Raw genomic sequence first — 21,712 nt, 5'->3', positions numbered from 1 at the left:
GAGGAGGCGGGCATGACGGTCTTACAGGCTTGGGGACCGACAGCAGCCACATGGGAGGGACTGACTGTAAAAATCCCTAACTACGAGGGGTCATGGCCACGTAGTCACATCCTGGGCCTGAAGATTCCTTGACAAAGGTCAGTCTTTACCTTTGGGGGGCCTGTCTACCGTCTTCTGGCCTCTGACAGTACATACTTTTTGAGATGTCAGAGTAAGCCCCTTTCCCAGACTCCGGAGGCCACCATCTCTCACCAGAGCACCAGACCACAGAACCCGTCATTGTTATCTTGTTCTCTTGCTGCACATGTGAATTATCCTGTGCCCACCAATGTAAAAAAAATAAATAAATGCCTCTCTGTTTTACTTTTTATCCCAAATCCCAGACACTTCCCCACTTCGCTTCCTCCTATTCCCTTAATCTGTCACTAACAGAGTTAACCCTCCTTACATCTTCTCTGTTGACTTTAATGTATAAAATAAGCTGCAAAACTGCCATTCTCTCAATTCGTCAAGACTTTGCATCACTACTTATCCTACCTGTACCCTCTTCCACCTCCACACACCCCTTCCCCTCCTGTAATCACCGCACCGTTGTCTGGTGGGTGAGTTCTCTCTTTCCCTGTTTTGCTCAGTCTCTCCACCTCTACCCCCGGCCCTCCCGCCCAGAGCTGTCAGCCTGCTCTATGAGTCTGTCTCTATTTTGCTTATTAGAGTTTGTTCATTAGATTCCTTGTATGAGTGAAATCATATGGTACTTGACTTTCTCTGACTGGCTTATTTTACTTAGCGTAATGTTCTCCGTCCATAATGAACCTTTAAAGGAAGAAAAGAGCTGAGTCAGACTGGATGTGGCGAATAAGGGCATGACGAGTGACCTCCAGAGCTGATTTTGGAGACTGGGCAGTGCCACTCTCAATGCAGGAGGAGGACCCGTTTGGAGCTAGTTGTTGAGAGGCCAAATCTGAGGCACCTGTGCTGTGGGGCGGCATCTGGCCTGGATATAGATGATCAAGGTAGAGACCATCATGAAAAGGAGGGGGCAATGGTGGTTTAGAACAACTTAAATGGCTAATAAAAGTTCTTTTTAGACTTTGATTGTTTGCCCAGTGAATGTGTGACTACCTCACAGAGTGGAAATTAACCACACGCTCAACGGCAGCTGCCATATTTTAGAATATTTATATCTTAATGTTACATCTTGGAATGACACTGTTTTAGTCTGTTCAAGCTGCTACAGCAAAATACCACAGACTTCATGGCTAATAAACAACAATAATTTATTCCTCACAGTTCTAGAGCCTGGCAGTCCAAGCTCGGAGTGTTAGCACGGTCAAAGTTCTAGTGAGAGCCTTGCTCCAAATTGCAGATTGCTGAGTCCTGACTGTATCCTCACATGGCCAAAGGGGCAATGGAACTTTCTGGAGTCTCTTTTCTAAGGGGATGAGTCCCAGTCAGGAGGGCTCCATTCACATGATCTAATCACCTCCCAAAGGTCCCTACCTTCTAATACTAATCATCTTGGGTGTTAGGTTTCAACATATAAATTTCAGGAGATACAGACATACAGAACAAGACAAACATCTTGAACTCATCCAAACCCTCAGTAACTGTTCATTGAATATATGGATTTCATTGGGAGAGCCTAAAAATGGTTGGCAAGAGATAAATTCTTCAATGTACGAAATTAAGCTACAGTGGGCTGAAGAGTGGCAGGGGGAGAGACAACTAAAGCACTCAGTTAACATCTGCAGGCCAAAACTAACCAAAAACTATTCAGGAAGGAGAGGGATTATGGTGGAAGGCAGGGGAAGGGACTAGATGAAGAACATGTGCGACTGACCCATGGACATGGACAACAGAGTGGGAATTAACTGTGGGAGTGGGGAATGGGATGGGCAGAGGAGGACAAAGGGGAAAACTGGGACAACTGTAACAGAGTAACAATAAAAAGTCTGAAAACTATTCACACTCTTGGATGCTTATTGAGACTTTGAGCATCCTGCTTTGTGCATGAACTTTCAGACTCTTGCCCACAGCTAATCAAGTAGTAAATATTTCTTCCTTATAACCTAGGCAATTATCCTAGAACTGCCCCTTCTTCATCTTTTTCCACCACCTTCTCTGCAGTCAATGCAAATTCTTTCAAAACAATTTCCATTTCCTTTCCCCAAACATTGTATACAGGAGCTCTGAGGCTGCAGGTGGTTTAAACAGTACGTCCCAAGACCTGGCCCTTTTTCTGATGGCATATGGCTCAATAAACTTTCTTTCACAAGTTTTGGGCTGTGAAGGTTTTTGTTTAACACGGCCCTGTTTTCCCCATTCTGCAACTCTGACCATAATTCTTCTCTGGTCCCCATGTCACATGAATTCCTCTCCCACCTCAATCATGTGTGAGTTGGTCTTGTGCAAAGACAGCAAAGGCTTTAAAAACAGTCAAGGGTGAATCAGACAGGAATCATGCTCTGAAGCAACCATAAGTTTAGTAGCGGAGATAAGACATACATAAATGATCACAGAAGGTTAAAAAAAAAAGAAAAGAAAGTTAAAGGTGAACTGACATGTAAGTACTCTGGGGTGGCAAATATTTGCAGTTGAATTTGGCAAGAAAAAAATGCAAATTCAGTATTGCCGGCTCCTCTCTGATTTGCAGTGTTAGTAACTCACTCTAGTTGGGCTTTTGCTTTAAATATTCTACCAGCAGACTAGGGAGTGAGGCAACACTTCACAGTGGCTCGCCCCACAGCTTGTTCAATGCTCCCATGAGAGTTTGCCATTGGAGTTTGTCATTAGAGTGTAGAAACATTGAAATCTGTTTCACAGTCCAAATAAATATTATCCAGAAATATTTGGAAAGGATCTCTGCATAAAATAGTATTGCTTAATGTTTTAATATTTCAAAAATCTCTAAAAATAGATTTGACCTAACAGTCTAGTTTACTTGCCAGGCTACATACGATATTTTCTCAATGTTTTAAAATGCATTATTCCCTTTGTAATAAACAATTCCCACTCTTGTTGCACCCCACCCCCTCCCCAGCCTGTTTTCTATGTAGAATCACCAGTTTACATTGATTATTAAGTATCCATAAGACTGAAAGATGTAACACTCTCCTTAAATGGCATCTTTCTAATTAAAAAAAAACACACCATGACTGAGGCTACTGATCAGTTTTATTAGTAAAAAAATAAATAAATCAAATACCTTGACCACTTAAAAATAGACCATTATTTTCTAGGAAATTATATTTGAAAAATTATAAACAATGAATTTTCCTGAAGAATATAATTTACAATAAAATGTAAACTGTAGTCAGCTATGGATATGCAGAGATTGTTTATTCAAAATAATACCTGTCTTTGTACTTTACAACAAACTGCGCAACTTTAACATACTAATTACAGCAGGTTAAACTGAGAGCCCAAAGCTTTTCCGTATTTCATAAACTCACCGCCCTTCTGCCCAGCAAGATTATCTTCTCCCAAAGGACTCTCAATAGCTGGCCTTAATAAGGTGCACTCAACAAATTCAAAAAACAAAACAAAAACACCTGGGCCAGCTCACGCTTCCATTTACTTAATGTGAGACACCTCAAAGTGTTTTATTTAAAAAAACCCAAAAACTAAATCTTTGAGTGCCTTGAGAATATATTTAAAGAGATCAGATTAGTAGATAACTATTTTTTTAAGAACCATGTAGGTAACCAAGGTCCAACCTGTTAGAAGACCTCAAATATTTTTTTTACTCTACAAAGCACAGCTTCACACCCCAAAGTATTAGCTTGGGAATTACGGAGGCAGTTCTTCAGCCACACGTAGTAACATTCAGCACCACCTCCTCCCCCACCCCCATCCAAAGACGTTTAGGGAAGGGCTGGGCACCAGAAATGGACAAGTCACCGAAGGCAAAGGGAATTGGTGACCCTCCTGCACAGCCGGCCGGTCCAAAGGATGGGAGGGGCCGGCCTCATAACATGCGATCTCACACGTACGCGAGAGTACGCGGGAACCCGGAGCAGACGCGGCAGGTTCGCGCCGGCTCCAAAGGGCCAAGGGCGGGCTGGGGCTGCGGTGCTGCGACGGAGCACGTATCGGGGCGTGGCCTGCAGAGAGGTGGGCGGGACTCGGGTTTCTCCTGGCGGCTTAAATTTCGCATCCTGAAGCAGCACTAGCGGCACCAGGGACTAAAGGGGTGTCAGGTCCTTTCCGCATCCTTGGTATTTCCCCTGATGAGGGTCTGATCGCTACCGCTCTCAGGCACCTGCCTTTCTTCTCCTTCCCGGAATGGAGCCAAGACAAGGACATAAAATAATGCAAGGAGATCGGGTGTCTGAGCAGCGTCTTGGGTAAAACCGTCCACTACAGGTAAGAATAAAAGTTCCGTCCAGACCTTTGAAAGGTGTGAACACAACAAAGCTCCAGAAGGCATTCAGATTTGTGGTAAGGTGCAGCTTTTATTTTATAGGTAGGCTTATTTCGTATCAGTTCTACAGATTGAACTAATTCTCCGTAAAATGATCTGGGAGAACAAGTTCAACGCTATTTAAAGAGGTGAAATATGAGCAAAATGATTAAGTGGCAGACTTAAAAACAACCAAGTAAAACAATTTTCTTTACATTTTTGTTGGTTCCAGCTAGCATTTGCAAAGGTCAATAACCAAATCCAATTGTTTAAAACAAAATTCCATGTTCGTTGCAATTTGTTTTTGTTATTGCTGTAATGGAAATTTTGAAGTTTTAGAATTTTGTTAGATTCTGCAAAGCCAGTGACTTTAAGTTCATCTTTTCTGTGTTTTGAAGGTTATAGGGGGAAATCAAGATTTGCAAATAAAGTGCAAATTGCAAAATTGTGAGGTTATACAAAATAGAAAATAAACATGTCTACTGTGCTATGAAGTTAAACAGCTCTGGGAGAACCATATCATACATTCATACAGCATTTTAGTTTATCTTCTATTCATACATCACCTCACTTACCGTGTCCACTCCACTCAAATCTGTAGTTAATACTAAAATCCAGCTAAATAGCACTTCAAAACACTTTTATTAATTTCCATTTATGTCTTCCATTCCTCTCAGGACATGTCCTCAGTGTCCTGTATGATTTAATTATCTTCAAGAGACAACCCACTCTCAGTTCCCTCCACCCCCACTGCTTTCCCGTTTGCTATTTAAATAGTTAATGGGAGGAAATGTTCTGGACTGGCTAGCGTGGCAAAGTGGTTAGCACCACTGGGTTATGGGAGTTACTGATGACCTGCTTGAGTACTCTGAACCTTAGGTGACCTCTCCAAGCTATTTTCTCATCTACAGGAGATACAAGTACTAATTCATAGGTTTTTTGGTAAGATTGTCTGATAATATGCAAAATACTTAGCACAAAGCTAGCATTATAGTATGTAAGAGATGTTAGATTCACTTTTAACTCCTAATCTTTGTCATTTCACCCAGCACTGGGAGACTGCTTGAGAAACTGTTTCCAATTCCAAGGTTAATAGTGAGGCTTAGAACAAATGAAGAAACCCTAGCAAAATGCTGGGAACGAAGGCTGGTTTTGCTATTTCAATTTAAAGCACTCCAGGGGGGTTGGTTTTTAATGACCCAGAGGTGGGTACTCTGTTCTTTCAGCTTTACTGTTCTTTAAAGTGGCTTTTTCCTCTAAATCACTGTTCTAACCAGTCATTTCCCCAGACATTAACACAATCTGACCATTTACTACTATTTAAAAACTGTAAACATCTAGTTTTCAACTAAAAGTAATTTGCTATCAGTATAAGCCACATTTTTGATATTTTGACCTGAGAATATTAAAAAACTACTTTATTCTAAAATACCACCTCTAGTACTATTTGTAATTAGCTAACTACACAAGCAGTTTGGACCACAGTATTTATATTGAAGTATACGCGAACTCCAAAATCTTGCATCGAGTTTTAGTGTTGTAAACTTTGTCCCCAAATTTATGCAAATGTTCCACATTTTATTCACTCTACAGTAAAAATGGCTCAAGATCCTCAAGATCCATGGCTTATTTTGTTGAGGATCTTTTGTTCCTCTAATGTCAGGCTATCGTACCCAAGACTCTGGCACTATGGATGTAATTTGTCCATACAAATAGTATGCAGTTACCTCTAGGTGTAGGGATTCACAGTGACTTTTCTATTTCTTTTTTTATATCGTTTTGTGCTCTTAAAAAAAAAAAAAGGGGGATGTATTGCTTTTATCATTAGAAAAAATACAGCAATTTCATAGAAATGAGATAAAACAAAGCTATTTAAAAAAATTATGTAGTCTCATTAAAACAAAACAAGGTTAGTTCTGTTTCATGTTAGAGTCAGAAAACCTAAGTTTTATTAATAAGTCTCTGGCCTGGCATTACTTTAGGACTTAGACAATTCGTGTATCATCTGAGGTCTAAATTTCTTTATCTGAGAACAGGAAATCTTCATTAGAAATCATCATTTCTTAAATTTAAAAAATTTTATTGATTTGAGAGAAAGACATTGGTTTGTTGTTCCAGTTATTTATGCATCGAACTCACAACCCTAGCTTATTGGGACAATGCTTTCTATCTAACCAACTGAACTACCAGACAATGGATAGGAATCTTTGGAAGACCTTCTAGCCTTACAGCATTGTGTGACTATAATGTTCATGATCTGTTTCACCCATCCCATTCATATTAAAACATTAACATTGTTTTAATAAGATCGTAAACTTATAAACAGATTTCTTTTTTAAAAGCATACTCTTTATAGTGGGACATTATGGTTTGTTATTTAACATGACATTTAGAGACACAGTGTACATGAAGGTGATAGCAAAAGATAAATGGAGAAATAATGCTGCACCAGTGTAATGTTCATAAAATTCTTTAACTGTTGGCCAACAATTGTAGGAGTTGGAGGTACTGAAATAAACATCAACATAAAAGCGGATCAAAGGGGGGCCTGGTCCACAAAAGATGTTTATTCGAAGTAACAAAACAATACAGTTAGTGTTAGATCCAACCACAAAGAGCAAAAGGAATGAAAAATTTGTACAATGCACATAGAAAAAAACAAGATGTTTACTGTGACAACTATATATTTCTAAAATAATACTTCTAAAATCACTCAATTACTGAAATCTACATGAAAACAAAAGGATGTTAATGGTGACAAAGTGCATAAAATGAAACATCAAATTTTGAGCAAATTAACATACTAGGCAATTCTGCTAACAAAGCATGATTTTTGTTCACTATCTGCTCAAAACATCTTTTATACCAACAGGGTGGGCAGAACATTTAGGTTTAATATCAATTACACATTATTAGCATAAACTTCCACAACTACATGTAAGGTGTTGTTTTCTTTTGAGCTGGCAAAGTGACTATGGAAACATCAAGTTCATTTCTCTGAATTGAGAATTTTATCGAAATAAATGCCACATACCTTCCAGATATATGCATATCTTTCTTTATCACGTAAATGGCTTTACCCATTTAATAAACCACGCAAGCACTTAAGAATCATTATATGATTAACAATGTCATGTTCCAGGGTTAACAATTTCATAGGCCAAAAAAAAAAAATCTTCTTAAAAACTATCTTTATAAATGCAGAATATATTGCATGAGTAACTGCTGGTATTTTTTTTTAAGAAAATATATTGTGCAATTGTGGCTACCATGTACTGCCGGCAAATCATTATTGTTTACATAAAATGTGAAAAAAACTGAGTAAAAAATTTTCAGACTGATCATGATGAAAGGTTACTACCTTCTTAAAAAGACTATGTTGGCATCTTATTAAAAATAATTCGATAGGAGACAAACTCCCTAGCCCAAAATAAATAAATAAAAAGGTGCATTTTAAAAATGATGCTACTGTAATGCAATGGTTTAAATACCAAAGAACTGTGAGAATGTGCTACCTGTGATCTGGCATTAATGTAAAATTAAGTAAAAGGGGATCAAAATTGAACTAACAGAGTTTGTGCAGTATTGTAGCCAGGCTTCTAAAATTAGATATAGAAAATATAAATAGACTGCTTTAGGTAATGAGCCACCAGTGTCCAAGAAAAGGAATGAAATTACGAAAAAGCTCAGTTAACTTGATCCAACGCTCTGAGTAATTCTTCACCTTGAAGTAGGTTTCTGCTGCCTTGCACAGGAGCGTTAACTTCACAATCGTAACTGGTCAGCTGTGGTAATCCACTCTCATCCATCGATTGCCCCAACAGTCTACACGCTAAATCTGAAAAACAAGGAGATACCTAAGTATGCATTCGTGTAGTCAATGATTATTATTAAACATCCACTATGCGTTAGGTGTTGGGAAAACAAGACTAATAAGCTCTTTCTGAGTTTTCCAGTCTATGGTACAAAACCGTAGCTACGGAAACAAGTGCAATCAAGTGCTGTGTCAGAAATGTTCACAGCAAGGGTGTCAGACTCATTTTCAGTGGGGACCACATCAGCCTCACAGTGGCCTTCAAATACAATTTCAACTCCTTAACAGTTAAGGAGTAGTTACATTTATACAGTCCTAAAATTATTTTGACCCTTTGAAGGCCACTGTGGGGCTGATGTGGATGGACCCTGGTGAAAATGAGTTTGACACCCCCTGGTTTTACAGGAAACAATGAAGGCACAAAGAAGTGATAAATGAATTCAGAAAAAGGCAAATAAACTCACAAAGTTTAGCTTTTATTCAATATTAATAGTACACTGACTTTATTAAAGACAATTCTAAAAAATTCAAGTTCCATCTTGAAATAGCTATTTCTATGTTACAGCCATTACAAAAAAATGCTACGTTCCTCTTTAATCTTGCTAAGGAATGAAAATCACTCTCACTTGGAGTGAAGCTCCTAAATAAAAAGTCATATAATTCTCTTTGTGATATTCAGGGCAAAAAAGAATAAACTAACCAGAGGGTATTAAAATAATAGTCTTTTGCTCCATTCCATTCTGTTCACTAGATCTGCATCCTTTTACGCGTTTCCAAGAAAGCGATGTAGTAGTTGCACGATCATCTGGCTGCTGTAATAATGTTCCCTAAAAACAGTAAAGTTATTTTAATTTTACTATGCCTTTTTTAAAAAACAGAAAACTTTGATATCATTGTAAGTTTAGTAACACAGAGCAGACAGGCTTCTTAAATCCAATACCGCCCCAGATTGTTTTAGTTCTTCCTCCTACCACCACCATGATAAAGACATTTATCTGCCACACATCAGGGCTGTCTGTAAACTCTTTCCAGTGAACCTGGTTAAACTGGAAATATCCCTGGATTACATGAAGACTGACAACATACCTACTGTGTTTTGGGGGTAAGAAGAAGAAAGTAACTTTAAGGGAAAAAGAACAAGACTGGTGCTGGTACTGGGTGGAACAGAGGGAGAACATCAGTTTTTACTCAAAATATATGTGTGTTATCTGAAAGTTTTATACTGAGAATATATTCATTACGTGTTTTAAAGAAATGGTGTATACACAGTGAAAAACCATGTATAAATTCTAAGAAATACAACTGCAGCATTTAGAAGAAACAAGAATTACCTATATGTTTAACTTATAAATAACACATTAGCTAGAAAAGCAAACACATACTCTCACACTTACAATTCCTACTGCTTGAAAAAGTGAACCATCATGTTCTATTTTTCGTTTTCTTTGAGCATTCTGCAAAGCTAGTATCTTTGGATTTAGTTCTTCCTCAGGAACAGTAGTTCTGAAAAGAATAATTTTAATAAAAAAATTTAAATATTGTCTTATTTTAAAATTTTAAATAAAAATCATCTTTTTATTAAAAAATCCAAATAGCTTTTTCCCAGAAAATGTTTGTTTTCCAATTAAGGAATATAGTGTTATATATGAGAACTTTAAGTTTATCACTTTAAAACCCAAAGCTTAATTTTTAAAACAAAGTACCTAAAGTTTGCATTTTCCTATTAATAAAATAAAAGCGGACAGAATTAGACTGATATTTTTGTAGCTTAAATATTGGCCTTTCATTCTGCCTAATACAGATATTCTTCAGAATACTGTAATACAAAAATCTCACATTTGTATAGCATTTTCAGTTCATAAAACATTTCATGTTTATCAGTTCATTTTAGTCTCACTCCAATCCCAAAGACAGGTATATAATACCCATTGTACAAATCAGAAACCTGAGGCCTGTGAGTTAACTATCTCACAGTCCTATTTCTAATTAACTGGAGATATGGAAGTACATTCTGGATCTCTTTATCCCCATGGCCCTCTCAGTGATCTTCCTACTGAGCCATTTTTTGCTTCCAGTATCGATCTTGATATCAAACATGCACGTATCTAAAATTAATGTTAAATAGTGAAGAACTGTTTTATAGCTCAAAGACATCAATTCTGTCATAGCTATTTTGTTTTTTTTTCCCCCAAGAGCTCTCCTATCCACACATAATCATAAACAGCTCCTTGCTGTTCTGTATAGTTGAGAATGTATATGGGTAGGTGATCTATTATTCTGCCTTCCTACATGCAGTTTTGTGTCCAGTATATGGACAGGCAGGTTTTTTAACCTTTATATAACTATATTATCTTTATGAAGTAGTACTTTTAATAAGATTCATCTCTTAAAATATTTAGTGCATACTATGGAGAAATTGATATAAAAAATTGCCAACGTGGCTAGAATATTGAAAACTGAGTATTCCATAGTCTCTTGTAGTGAACAGTAAACTGTAAATTACAGGCCACCACCATCATCATTTATACTGCTATTTTCATTCATATGTCCATCCAATAATCACTTATTGAGCAACTACTACATGTTAGGTACAGAGTTAAGTATTAATACCATTAAAATGTCCAAGACACTGTCATTGCCCTACAGGAACTCAAAGTCTAAAGTCAAGTGATGACACAGTAATTTATAAAGTAATGCAAAATGCTTCTTCTTTGTTCATCTAAAACCCCAATATCAGCCCTGGCTGGTATAGCTCAGTGGATTGAGCACGGGCCTGTGAACCAAAGGATCTCGGTTCGATTCCCAGTCAGGGCACATGCCTGGGTTGCTGGCCAGCTCCCAAGCAGGGGACATACAAGAAGCAACCATACATTGATATTTCTCTCCCTCTCTCCTTCCTTTCTCCTCTAAAGATATATAAATAAAATCTAAACTGAAAAAAAAAAAAAAAAAAAAAGAATAAAACCCCAAGATCATTTCTTAGCTCTAGGAAAAGGCCTCTCCCAGCACTCTGGGTCAACATAGTAATGCAAGGAAGGAGAAACAAACCGTAAGCTCTGGCTATAGCAGTGCTTTTTCCTACTGCTATTGGTATCTGGAAAGGTCTGGGCAAAGCAGAGTAGGAATCGTTTCTCCAACACACTGACCCAATGACTAGCTAAAATTATTTCCAATGATTATCGCCACAAATTTAAAATATGTTAAATCTCATTATAAATTATATATAGAAATTATAATTTAAAATGTGGTTGATGTCCAGGTATTTGCTCAAATTCTTTCCACAGAAGCAGTGTCACAAATCAGGCTTAGATTTTTGTTGTAGCTCTTAAAAATCTATTTAACTTATAATAATGTTCTATAAACATGCAATAAAAAATAAAAGCTACTGTAACATAACTACACATAAACCTCAAAAAGAGGTCTTGTAAATATCTATACTGAGGACTAAAGACCATCAGGCTCAATGTGGAATAGAGAAGTGCAAATACCCTTAAGTCAGAAGGGCTTTTTTTCAGGTAAGCTTAAAATCAGCTCCATGAAACATAAGCAGTGAGAACATGTTAACTAGCCTGATTTAAACAACCATAAGAAGCTGGGCCAGTTTTTGTACACTTACAGAATTTATTGGCTAGATTTTATTTTTAGAGGTATTAGAAGACCAGCCTACATTCAGACAGTTGATAAGATTATTTTAGAGAAAACAAACACACAAGCTAATGTAGAAGCAGTTTTTGGAGTTACTGTTTTAAGTTCAGAATTTGTATATCAATTTTATGCTCCTTAAAATATACACATCAGAAAGTCTGCTACATTTAGAAATAATTTATCATCACACACATTTTCTAAAAAAATAAATAAAAGTATAAATTTAATGTTACACATAAATAAATACCTTGGACTCAAAGTGATAGATAACACGTTAGGGCTTCTTGGATGAGATTTTTCTGCCTGTTCTATAACTCCTTTTCCTGCTCTGTTTGGCGAGGCTGTCCGACTTTGAGTATCACTATATGGTGATGTTGTAGTACTAATAGTTTCTTTAGGTATGTGGGTAGGAGATGGAGATGCAATCAATATTTTAATGTCTTCCATACCATCTTTTGCAAGTGTTTTTAATTCATCAGTGGTGGTGGTAGTAGTGGTGGTGGTAAGAGTTGGTTCTTGCATTTGAGTTGGCTGGAATCCCGTGATTGTGATTGTGCTTGTACTTTGGGGGCTTGTAGAACTGCTTTCCAATGGTGACAACTGATCAAAGGAACGTAACTGGAAGTCGTCATCCATTGGGATATAAGGAGCTAACATCTCCAAGTCTAAGTCGGTGTCCTATAAAACAACAAATTCATGAGTCTTTACAATGGCTACATCTTATACCCAAAGTCACGCCACACAAAGCAATTAATAAGGTTTAATATAAAGTATAATAAACGAATTCATATACCTGAGTGGAAAATGGATTCTTTGCTTCTGTGTCTTCAGCAAAAAGTTTCTCTACCAATTCCAACTTGAATTCATTGACCATATCACTATCCACATCAAAACAATATTCACTGGGACTGGTAGGCTATAAAAGGAATTAAATGTGTTCACTCTCCCAGAAGATACCTGCATGTTTTTGCTAGTTGTCAGAATTCTCAAACCAGATCTCAGAGAATGCATAATAAAGTTCATCTCTTTTATCAAATTTTATCTAACTAGTGAGAAGTCAAATTTTTCAACTTAGATTTTTGTCTGATTTTGCTAATATAGTAGCTCCCCCCTTATCCAGGGTTTCACTGGCTGCAGTTTCAGTTACCTTTGGTCAGCTGAGGCCTGAAAATATTAGGAAATTCCAAAAGTAAGCAATCTGTAAGTTTTAAAATTTGCATTGTTCTGAGTAGTGTGATGAAATCTTGCACTGTCCCACTCCATCCTGCCACAGACATGAATCATACCTTTGTCCAGCGTACCCACACTGCATATTCTACCCACCCATTAGTCAGTTAGTAGCCATCTTGGTTACCAGACCAATTGTCACAGTATCACAGTGCTTACATTCACAGTAACCCTTATTTTACTTAATGGCCTAAAGTATAAGAGTGGGTGATGCTGGCAATCTGGATATGCCAAAAGAGAAGCTGGAGAGTTCTTCCTTCAAGTTAAATTTCAAAAGTTCTTGACTTAATAGGGAAAGAAAAAAACAACAAAACCCACATGCTGAGATTGCTAAGAAGGAAAAAGAAATTTGTGCCAGTTCTGCTATCCATCTTAAACTACAGAAGTTACAGGCACAGTACACGACAGTGCTTAGTTAAGATGGAAACGACATTAAATTTGTGGGTGGAAGACAGAAACAGAAAACATGTTCCAGTCAATGCCAGTGAGTTGTGCCACAAAGCACTGAGCCCACATGAAGACTTCAGCAAGGGATCCACAGAAACAAGTGTCACTAAGCCATTTACTGCAAGCAAGGGATAAAAAATATGACAATTACTGGACAGCCTGCACTGGCCAGTGAAGAAGCTGCTGGCACATTTCTAGCAAAGCTAACAAAATATATCTGGGGTCAGTACTATCCTCAGTTTCAGGCATCAGCTAGAGCTCTTGGAATGTGACCCCATGGGAAAGGGGGAACTACCATATATACATTTCAACTCCCACATGGTACCCAACTGGCCGACAACTAGACGATATATACTCACTGGAATCCACTGCTGTACCGAGAGGGCGTGTTCCTGTGGTATCTACCTAAAACTCTCACAGCTACTCGGTGGGTGGGCGTGGAGACTTACGTTCTGTTACTTACATTCACCTTAATGAATGTACTATTCTTTTTTATTCTTTTAATTTTTTTAAATTCACTTTAGAGAGAAGGGAAGGGAGGAGGAAAGAAACATCTATTGGTTGCCTCTCATACGAACCTTGCCCTGGGACTGACCCAGCAACCTAGGCATGTGCCTTGGCAGAGAACTGAACCCACAACCTTCAGTTTATGAGACAATGCTCCAACCAAGCCACACTGGCCAGGGCTGAATGTACTATTCTTTTAGAAGTTCTGATCGAAGAGTTCCAACCAAAAAATTATAGCTATGTATTCTGAGCATAAACTTTGCTTTCCTCATTATAACATTTTTATTAGATTAAAAACAAAATAAATCAAAAACATTTTGTGCTAGGGAAACTGAGCAACCACAGTACAGGATGTATTCTCTGGAAGGCTACGAGATGTCAAATCTACTCTTAGCTTGCCAGTCTGGCTCTATAAATATTTAATATAAAATTAACTTACCACCTATCAAGGCTTATTTGCGACTCACTTATCGTATCATCAGATTCAGATCTCAGTTACCCAAGTCCTGAACATATTTTTAGACAGAGAAAGCTCTGAAATGGAAGCACCCCAGATTTAGAAGCAGAGCCCTACGTGAGACCTTTAGTCTCAGGCCAACCTAGCCCCCATGGAGCATTTTTACTGTGTCTATAGGAACACTAGTGTCAAGACAGAACTCGCATAAAAGAGAGCTATTGGGTATTTACTGTGTAAGATTTGGTATTTTCATGTTATACTTATCCAGATTTCAAAATAGTGATGGGAACTGGACTAAATTGGACAGAATTTAGGGTCCTTTCCCTTTCAAGCCTTGCCACTCACTGGACAATTCTCCAACTCGAAAGCCAGTATGTATGTGTGTAGAGCTACTGTAGGCACACAGTTTTTCCCTACGGATGTCTAAATACGAAGTTTTTGGTCTCATTCATTTAAATATACAGAGGAGCAATATATGTTTTGCCTTTTGATTTTTGTTAAGCCAGTCCTTCCCATGTTCCTATCTTTGACTAAAACATGCACTAAACTCTTAAATTAGCAATTTTTGTAGTAGTTTTAAAGTGCTAAAATGCACACAATCAAAGCTATGACATGTGGGTCAAATAAAAGTCTGAATCGGGCTTACAAATACATCCCTTCCTGAACATTAACATTTGAAATTTCTTTCTTTTTATTTTATGAAAACATTTCTTTTTTTTTAGAAATCTTTTTAAAAATTTTATTTAGTTATTTTTCAAGTACAGTTTTTGTCTATTTCTCCCATCCCAGCCTCCCCCACCCCGTGCTCCCCACCTCCCTTCCATTTCCACCCCCTTAGTTCTTGTCCCTGTGTCCTTCCTATTTGTTCCTCCATATCCTTTTATTATACCATGACACCTACCTCGGGTGAACTTTGTCTAGTGCTTCCATCAGAAGGACTAGCTGGCTGATCTTGAATCTGGGGCATAGTAAAAGAAAGTTCCAGTGACTCTGGATTTGGTTCTAATTTTAATGCAACTTCCTGATTGAGTGCAGGGTCAGCGCTACTTCGAAGTGGCTCTGGAGTTTCAGAGGCAGGTAATGGAGACATTGCCAAGTTTATACTCTGTAATCTTTCATTAGATGAGGGGAGCATTACATCATTATATAGTGGAACTTCCTCAAGTTGTTGGTCATCAGTTTCTGTGTCTGTAAGGAAACAAATTAGTCAATTTAAAGAATATCTAGATTTTAACATACAGAAGTAGACATCCCTTTTACCAAAGGTTTGTCTAGTTCACTAAAATAATTAAAATGTCACCAAATTTTCCTTAATCAGAAAGTTTACAGATACTGTGGTATAACCATTAAGTCCAAGTTATCTTTCCAACCCACTATTGACAACTCCTATAATCTACATGGCACACAAAAAACCCCCAGCAATTCCAACCTTCTCATCATTAAAATTTAACCTAGTTTGAAACTATAGTGTTAATTTTTTGTGTTTAATATTATGGTATGACTGCTGACTTTAATGTGACTATACCTATTCAATATAACTTTGCTAAAGTGTGGAGGAAATATACCAGGATATAGAAATACAGTGTGGCTGAGAAATTTAAAGTGGGAAGAAGTACCTTAAGGACACTATGAAGCGCAATTTCCCATGTGACAAAAGCAGGAATGCTAAGAAATTAGAGGGGCAAAATATATTTAAGAAAATACTTTCAAGAAGACTATGAAAAACAAAATATGTAAGATCATACTGTCCAAATGATTACCAACAAAAAATGTCACCATGAAGTTCAGTTAAAATGGGCTTGCATGAGCAGACAGTTTAGGCAATTAACAAAATAACTAAAGACCCACCATTGCTGCCAAAATCTAAAGATATGATTGTGTCTCCAGCAGCTGGGGCCAGCAAAGTTAAAGCATCAGGTTCCTTCTTAAGTTTATCAAAGAGGCTACTTGTATCTTCTGATTCAACTTTGGTGAACAGCTGAGTCATTTTCATATCTGAAGATTCAACTGGTTTCAGGACACATTCTGTTTGTTGAAGGGAGAAGATCAAGTCGTGCTGAATAATACCACTGTCAAAAAGAGAGAGGAGTCATTTTTAAATGAGTATTTAACACAATGGAGATAGAGGGAAAGGGACTCTGAAAGGACCTTGTCTCCTCAAGAAATTCTTTATGAAAGAGAACACTTTAAGATGCTCTGACCTAATCTCATGCATACTTGGTCACATTCATTCAGGGTTTAAAATACCAACCTGAAATACACACCTATTAAAACTCACAGTATAAGATAATTCAAGTATATTTGACATCTTTCAATTAAGAAACTTCAGCTAGCCCTTTGGGAAGAGTGGTGGTGACAGAGATGCAACAGTCAACTATACGAAAGACATAAATAGACCTTCCCAAAGTTTGTGCTGACTCACATATAATGAAATTGGCATGTAAACTATTTGGCACTAAGGATCATCCTAGAATATAAAAACATGTAGATAAATGACCAAGATCTTTCTAAAGGGATGCCATATTTTCTGTGGTGGTAGAAAAACGGTTATGTCATCTATATGGACAGAGAAAGGGTTGATGAACAGCTCCATATTTATCTGGCTTAAATATACATATTAAGTGTCTACTATGTAAAGTGAACTGTTACAAAAATTAAAATATCAAACCCTTGTCCTCAAGTTTATAGCCTAGTATTGTTCCTACTAAAATAACGTAGCTGTCTTGAGATAATATATGCTGACAGCTCTATGACAAGAACAAACTAATCCACAGATCTGGTGTTTTATTCAAGGTCTTTTAAAAGTAGCATGGATGTCCTGGTTAGTGCGAAAAAGGGTTAATACTTGTTCCCTAAAATATTTATTTTCCAAGCTTACCTCACAACATAATTTACACATACGATGCATTGTGGTTGAGAGTTCTTAGTGTTATATATGACAGTTGCTTGAGTTTCAACCCAGACATATCCACCTCTTTTGGCAAGCATCCGGTACTGTCCTGTGGTGACCTGTCCTTTAGTAAACACTAGGAGTAAAATGGAAAAAGTGTCATGCAGAGAAAATAACTTTTACTTGTTAATCAAATGAACGGATGCTAAATGTTGATTGCTGTTTTAGAAAAAGAAATGTTTATATTAATGGAATCAGTTGTAATTGTTTAAATTGAAAGTGAGAGGAAAAGCCCCAGCATAGCTGAAAATGCACCCAATTTCATTTTTCTAACCCCCCCAAATAAACTCCTGTCCTGCCAATCTTCACTTTAAATAAAATGTAAGCCAGGAATGAGGGACAAGAGTGACTAAAATTCCTTTAATGACTTATATGTTGAAAGCATCAGAAAGAGTAGAGAATGAATAGTCTTCATTTCACAGAGAACGTTCAAGAAAGAAGTACTGCTATCATTTCCATAAATTCCTGCTATAGCTGCCAAATAACCAAAGATGCTTCAAAGAGCTGTGCTAGTGTATTTGAATCTCACTGACATCATGTCATTTTAGGCAATCTTGACTGCTGATTTGGGAGGAAGTACTAGATAAATAGCAAAGATGATACTATTATGTGTATGGGGGCCCATTACATACATAGTTCAAGGACACTAACTCGGTGACAGTCAAGCACTCCCAACCACATTGGGAAGCCATGTATAAGTACAGATTCAAGAGGCAAGTGAGAAATTCCAAACTTTCACTGACCATGGGATCTTCAAATAACATTTAAGTAAAACTGAGAAACATCTTGTGTCAAGAGTGCTTATAACCACTAGTGCATGCTGTTGATCACTCTCACTCCGCTGAACGATTATTTTCTGAGTGCCTTCTGTGTGCAAGCCACTGTTCTGAATACTTAAGAAGTATGAATTCTGAAAACGGTGCTATAGTATCTTATGATGTATTTTTTGTTGTTGTATTTAAAACACCTGGGAAGTTTTACATAACAAATGATTTTGCTTTAACTGGTATTGCTACAACAAATACAAAACAGATTTATTGGTCAAGATCCCTTAAGAAGAGTTTTATTAAGATATTTAATATAGAAAGACTTATTAATATTAACCAAAAAATTAGAGATGTTTGACCGAAAATTAAAGAGACAGATAGCAAGACTTAAATAAAACACCTATGAGCTCCTCCATTGTACTTACTATCATGATGAGTTTTGGTCAGATGATCAGAGTCCAAAGCATGATAATATTCATAAATTGAGCGGCCCAAAAGTTCTTCTGGCTCATACCCCATCAATTCGGTAATTCTGTTAAGTGAAAAATGTAAGGAAAAAGAGAAACTAAATGAGAATGAAAAGTTTTGCTTCTCTAGATAAACAAATATACATTAATCTTAGAAACAAGTAAATTTTCCAGGGGAAGAAAAGAAAAGCACATCTGCCCTGGCCAGTGTGGCTCAGTTGGTTGGAGCGTTGTCTAGTAACCAAAAGGTTGTGGGTTCAATTCCCAGTCAGGGCACATGCCTAGGTCGTGGGTTCAATCCCTGGTTTGGGTGTTCACGATCCCCAGTCCAGGTGCATATGGGAGGCAACCAATTGATGTTTCCCACACTGAAGTTTCTCTCTATCCCTTCCTATCTCTAAAGAGCAGTAAGAAAAAGTCCTTGGGTAAGGGGAGAAATAAAGAGCATTTTTCTTTGCCGAAAATAAATTTACCTCTCACCTTTACTAATTCTGCAGTTAATAAATACAGCACTATCCATTTAAGTCCTCTGGATTCATCCTATTATTCGACCCTTTAATCCCTTTCATTCAAACTTACTGCCTTTTATTGTACATACTTTTGGTAACAAGACAGGGTATCAATAAATTACTACAAAATACCATAAAGTTAAATAATAAATGATATAAAGGTAGTCACTGACATTTAATTTAAAACATTGATAGTTTAAATCCTTAGCATTATTTTACCATAAAATGAAATGCTTTTGTGTGTGTAAAAACCAGATTCTTTGTATGACAGGTCCCCTAGGCAGGGGCTTCACTTTGCAGGATCAGTATCAACTACAAAATTTCAGTTTGATTAACCAAAGAATATCCACACTAAATGGGAATAAAGGAATACCTTCTATGCTGGTTTTGGAAGATGCTCTTATACTTCATTCTTTAAATTAATACATAAAATTATAGGAACTCACTTCAGATGAAACAATGATATCAAATTGAAAGTGGACTCAAATGTAATCCAGTTACCCTTTCTGATTCTCTGGCAGTTTCTTTAGGACAGACTAAACCTTACTATTCTCTGTAACCACAGCCTGAAATGGAAGCCTTTTCATGGGAAAGAGAATGCTGTTTTTTAGCACTTCGAAGAAGACAAATGTTCTCTTCTTTTCTGGAAGCAAAACATGAGTTAAGCTTTTGATTTCTCAGACTTCAGATTTCAAAGAACTTCCTGAGATACAAGCAAAAGTTATGTAACATATCATGCCCTGCCCACTCCCTCAAATCAAACCCCAATTAATTTCAGAAAGCACACAGAGAAGATATCCTTCTCTTAAGAAACGTATAAAAACAATATGGTTGTGTTGTCACACTTTAGGGCAAGATCTGCCAGTTTATTTCAAAATAAAGAGACAAACAGAAAGCCAATTTGTTAAAAACAAATAACACCAAGCCAAAAATCGAGATTCTTTTCAAAGGGATCTCTCTAAATACATCTACACTAGGTGGCAGTATTTCAAAGACAACTTATTTTTAAAAACCAGCTCTTTCTTTAAATTATACTCTAAAAGTAATTTTAATTGGTCTTATGTAGGTTATATATTTAAATAATATTATCATTAAATTAATTTTTCATTATTTAAAACTTTATATACTTATGTATGCCTGGCACTGTTCTAGATGTGAAATGGAAGTAAAAAATATGTGGCTAATCATCGATACACTTACCATACTACTTATTAAATAATATGGTAAGCACAGTGGTAAGAACCTGCTGCAGGAATCAGAGACAACACCGCTACCTGTAAGAAGGAATGCTGGTGGGGGCAGGGGGTTAGGGGGTGGAGGGATTGAGCAAAAAGGAAAAAGGACTCATGGACATGGACAACAGTGTGGTGATTGCTGGGGGGAGGGCGATATGAGGAAACTAAAAGGTAATGTAAAAATAAACAATAAAGATCAAAATTGGCACCAAAAAAAAAGAAGAAAAAAGAAGTCTATTTGTCTGATATATAGTTTCTTAAAAAAGGAATATTGGGATAAAGGACAGTTCCTATAGGAGATTTATGAGTTGAATATAGAAGAAAATCAAAGACAGAGCAAAACCATTTCAGGAAGAAGATACATCAAAAGCAAAGAAAGAGGTGAGAAAATGCTTGATGTTGTATAGGCAACAAAAACTCTGATGTGGTCAGTGGGAGCAAGCAGAGAGAGATGAGGTTGGAAAAGTAGGCAGAAGGATCAGATTAATGAGGGCCTTGTGTATCACGTTAAGAATTTGTGATTTAATCAGTTGTCAATCAGTACTTCTCAAACAGAGTTGAGGTACGTCTACCACTAAGGAATGCAAGATGTCAAAACATAAATAGCACATGCTTTCCTAAAAGGTCAATTTTATTCATACTCGAAGAATAAAGGTAAAAAGTTAATTTAACTTTAGAGAATTTACACCTTATATTCTATACCAAAAAGGAAAGAAGTGATCCAGAAATTTTGATCAAAAAGTATTTTAAGTGAACTAGGAAACCTGTGATCTAAAGCAACTGTGCAGACTTCCGGTCAAGACGGCCATATAGGCTCACATGGGTCGTTTCTTCATACAACCACATCAAAATTACAAATAAAATACAGAACCATACCACCTCTCAGAAGGATCAGAAATCCAGTTCAATGGAAGTCTGATAACTATGGAATTACAGAAACCACAGCCATCCACTGGTAGGAGGGCCTAGAGTTGGAACAGGCTGGTCCCACACCAACGTGTGGTAGATAAAAATTCAGGAGGGACATCTTGAAAGTGAGAAGTACCAGACCCTCCAGCCCAGACTCCCAGTGCCAGGTAAATAAGTCCCTACAACTTCTGGCTGCAAAACCCAAGCCAGGTTGAGTTGGTGGAAGTAAATGCTAGAGCCTCAAGCAGTTCATCTTAAAGAACAAACACATGGACTCGCCTACTCAGACTTACTCTCTCTGAGCTCCAACACTAGGGCAGCAGCTTAAAAGGCATTAAGTGGCCTACAGGGAGAAATTGAAGTGCCTGGCATCGAG

General features: G+C 37.2%; 1 protein-coding gene across 1 annotated transcript in view; it reads right to left on the bottom strand.

The window, feature by feature from the left end:
• Positions 1 to 6,949: 6,949 nt before the first annotated feature.
• The window catches only part of HIF1A (hypoxia inducible factor 1 subunit alpha), a 46,529-nt gene continuing 31,766 nt past the window's right edge, over positions 6,950 to 21,712 (bottom strand). The window contains exons 7-15 of the mRNA XM_037132376.2: positions 18,642 to 18,748; positions 17,378 to 17,525; positions 16,348 to 16,568; positions 15,401 to 15,687; positions 12,655 to 12,777; positions 12,109 to 12,539; positions 9,611 to 9,719; positions 8,917 to 9,043; positions 6,950 to 8,240 (exon numbers count right to left, since the gene is read on the bottom strand). Coding sequence (XP_036988271.2) covers positions 8,089 to 8,240; positions 8,917 to 9,043; positions 9,611 to 9,719; positions 12,109 to 12,539; positions 12,655 to 12,777; positions 15,401 to 15,687; positions 16,348 to 16,568; positions 17,378 to 17,525; positions 18,642 to 18,748 — 1,705 coding nt within the window. The 3' untranslated portion in view covers positions 6,950 to 8,088. The remainder of the gene's footprint in view (positions 8,241 to 8,916; positions 9,044 to 9,610; positions 9,720 to 12,108; positions 12,540 to 12,654; positions 12,778 to 15,400; positions 15,688 to 16,347; positions 16,569 to 17,377; positions 17,526 to 18,641; positions 18,749 to 21,712) is intronic.

Source organism: Artibeus jamaicensis, unplaced genomic scaffold (genome assembly GCF_021234435.1).
Source record: "Artibeus jamaicensis isolate MK-2021 breed Jamaican fruit bat unplaced genomic scaffold, CSHL_Jam_final contig_851, whole genome shotgun sequence".
In the NCBI taxonomy this organism is placed as follows: Eukaryota; Metazoa; Chordata; class Mammalia; order Chiroptera; family Phyllostomidae; genus Artibeus; species Artibeus jamaicensis.
This window is presented reverse-complemented; position numbering and strand designations above follow the sequence as displayed.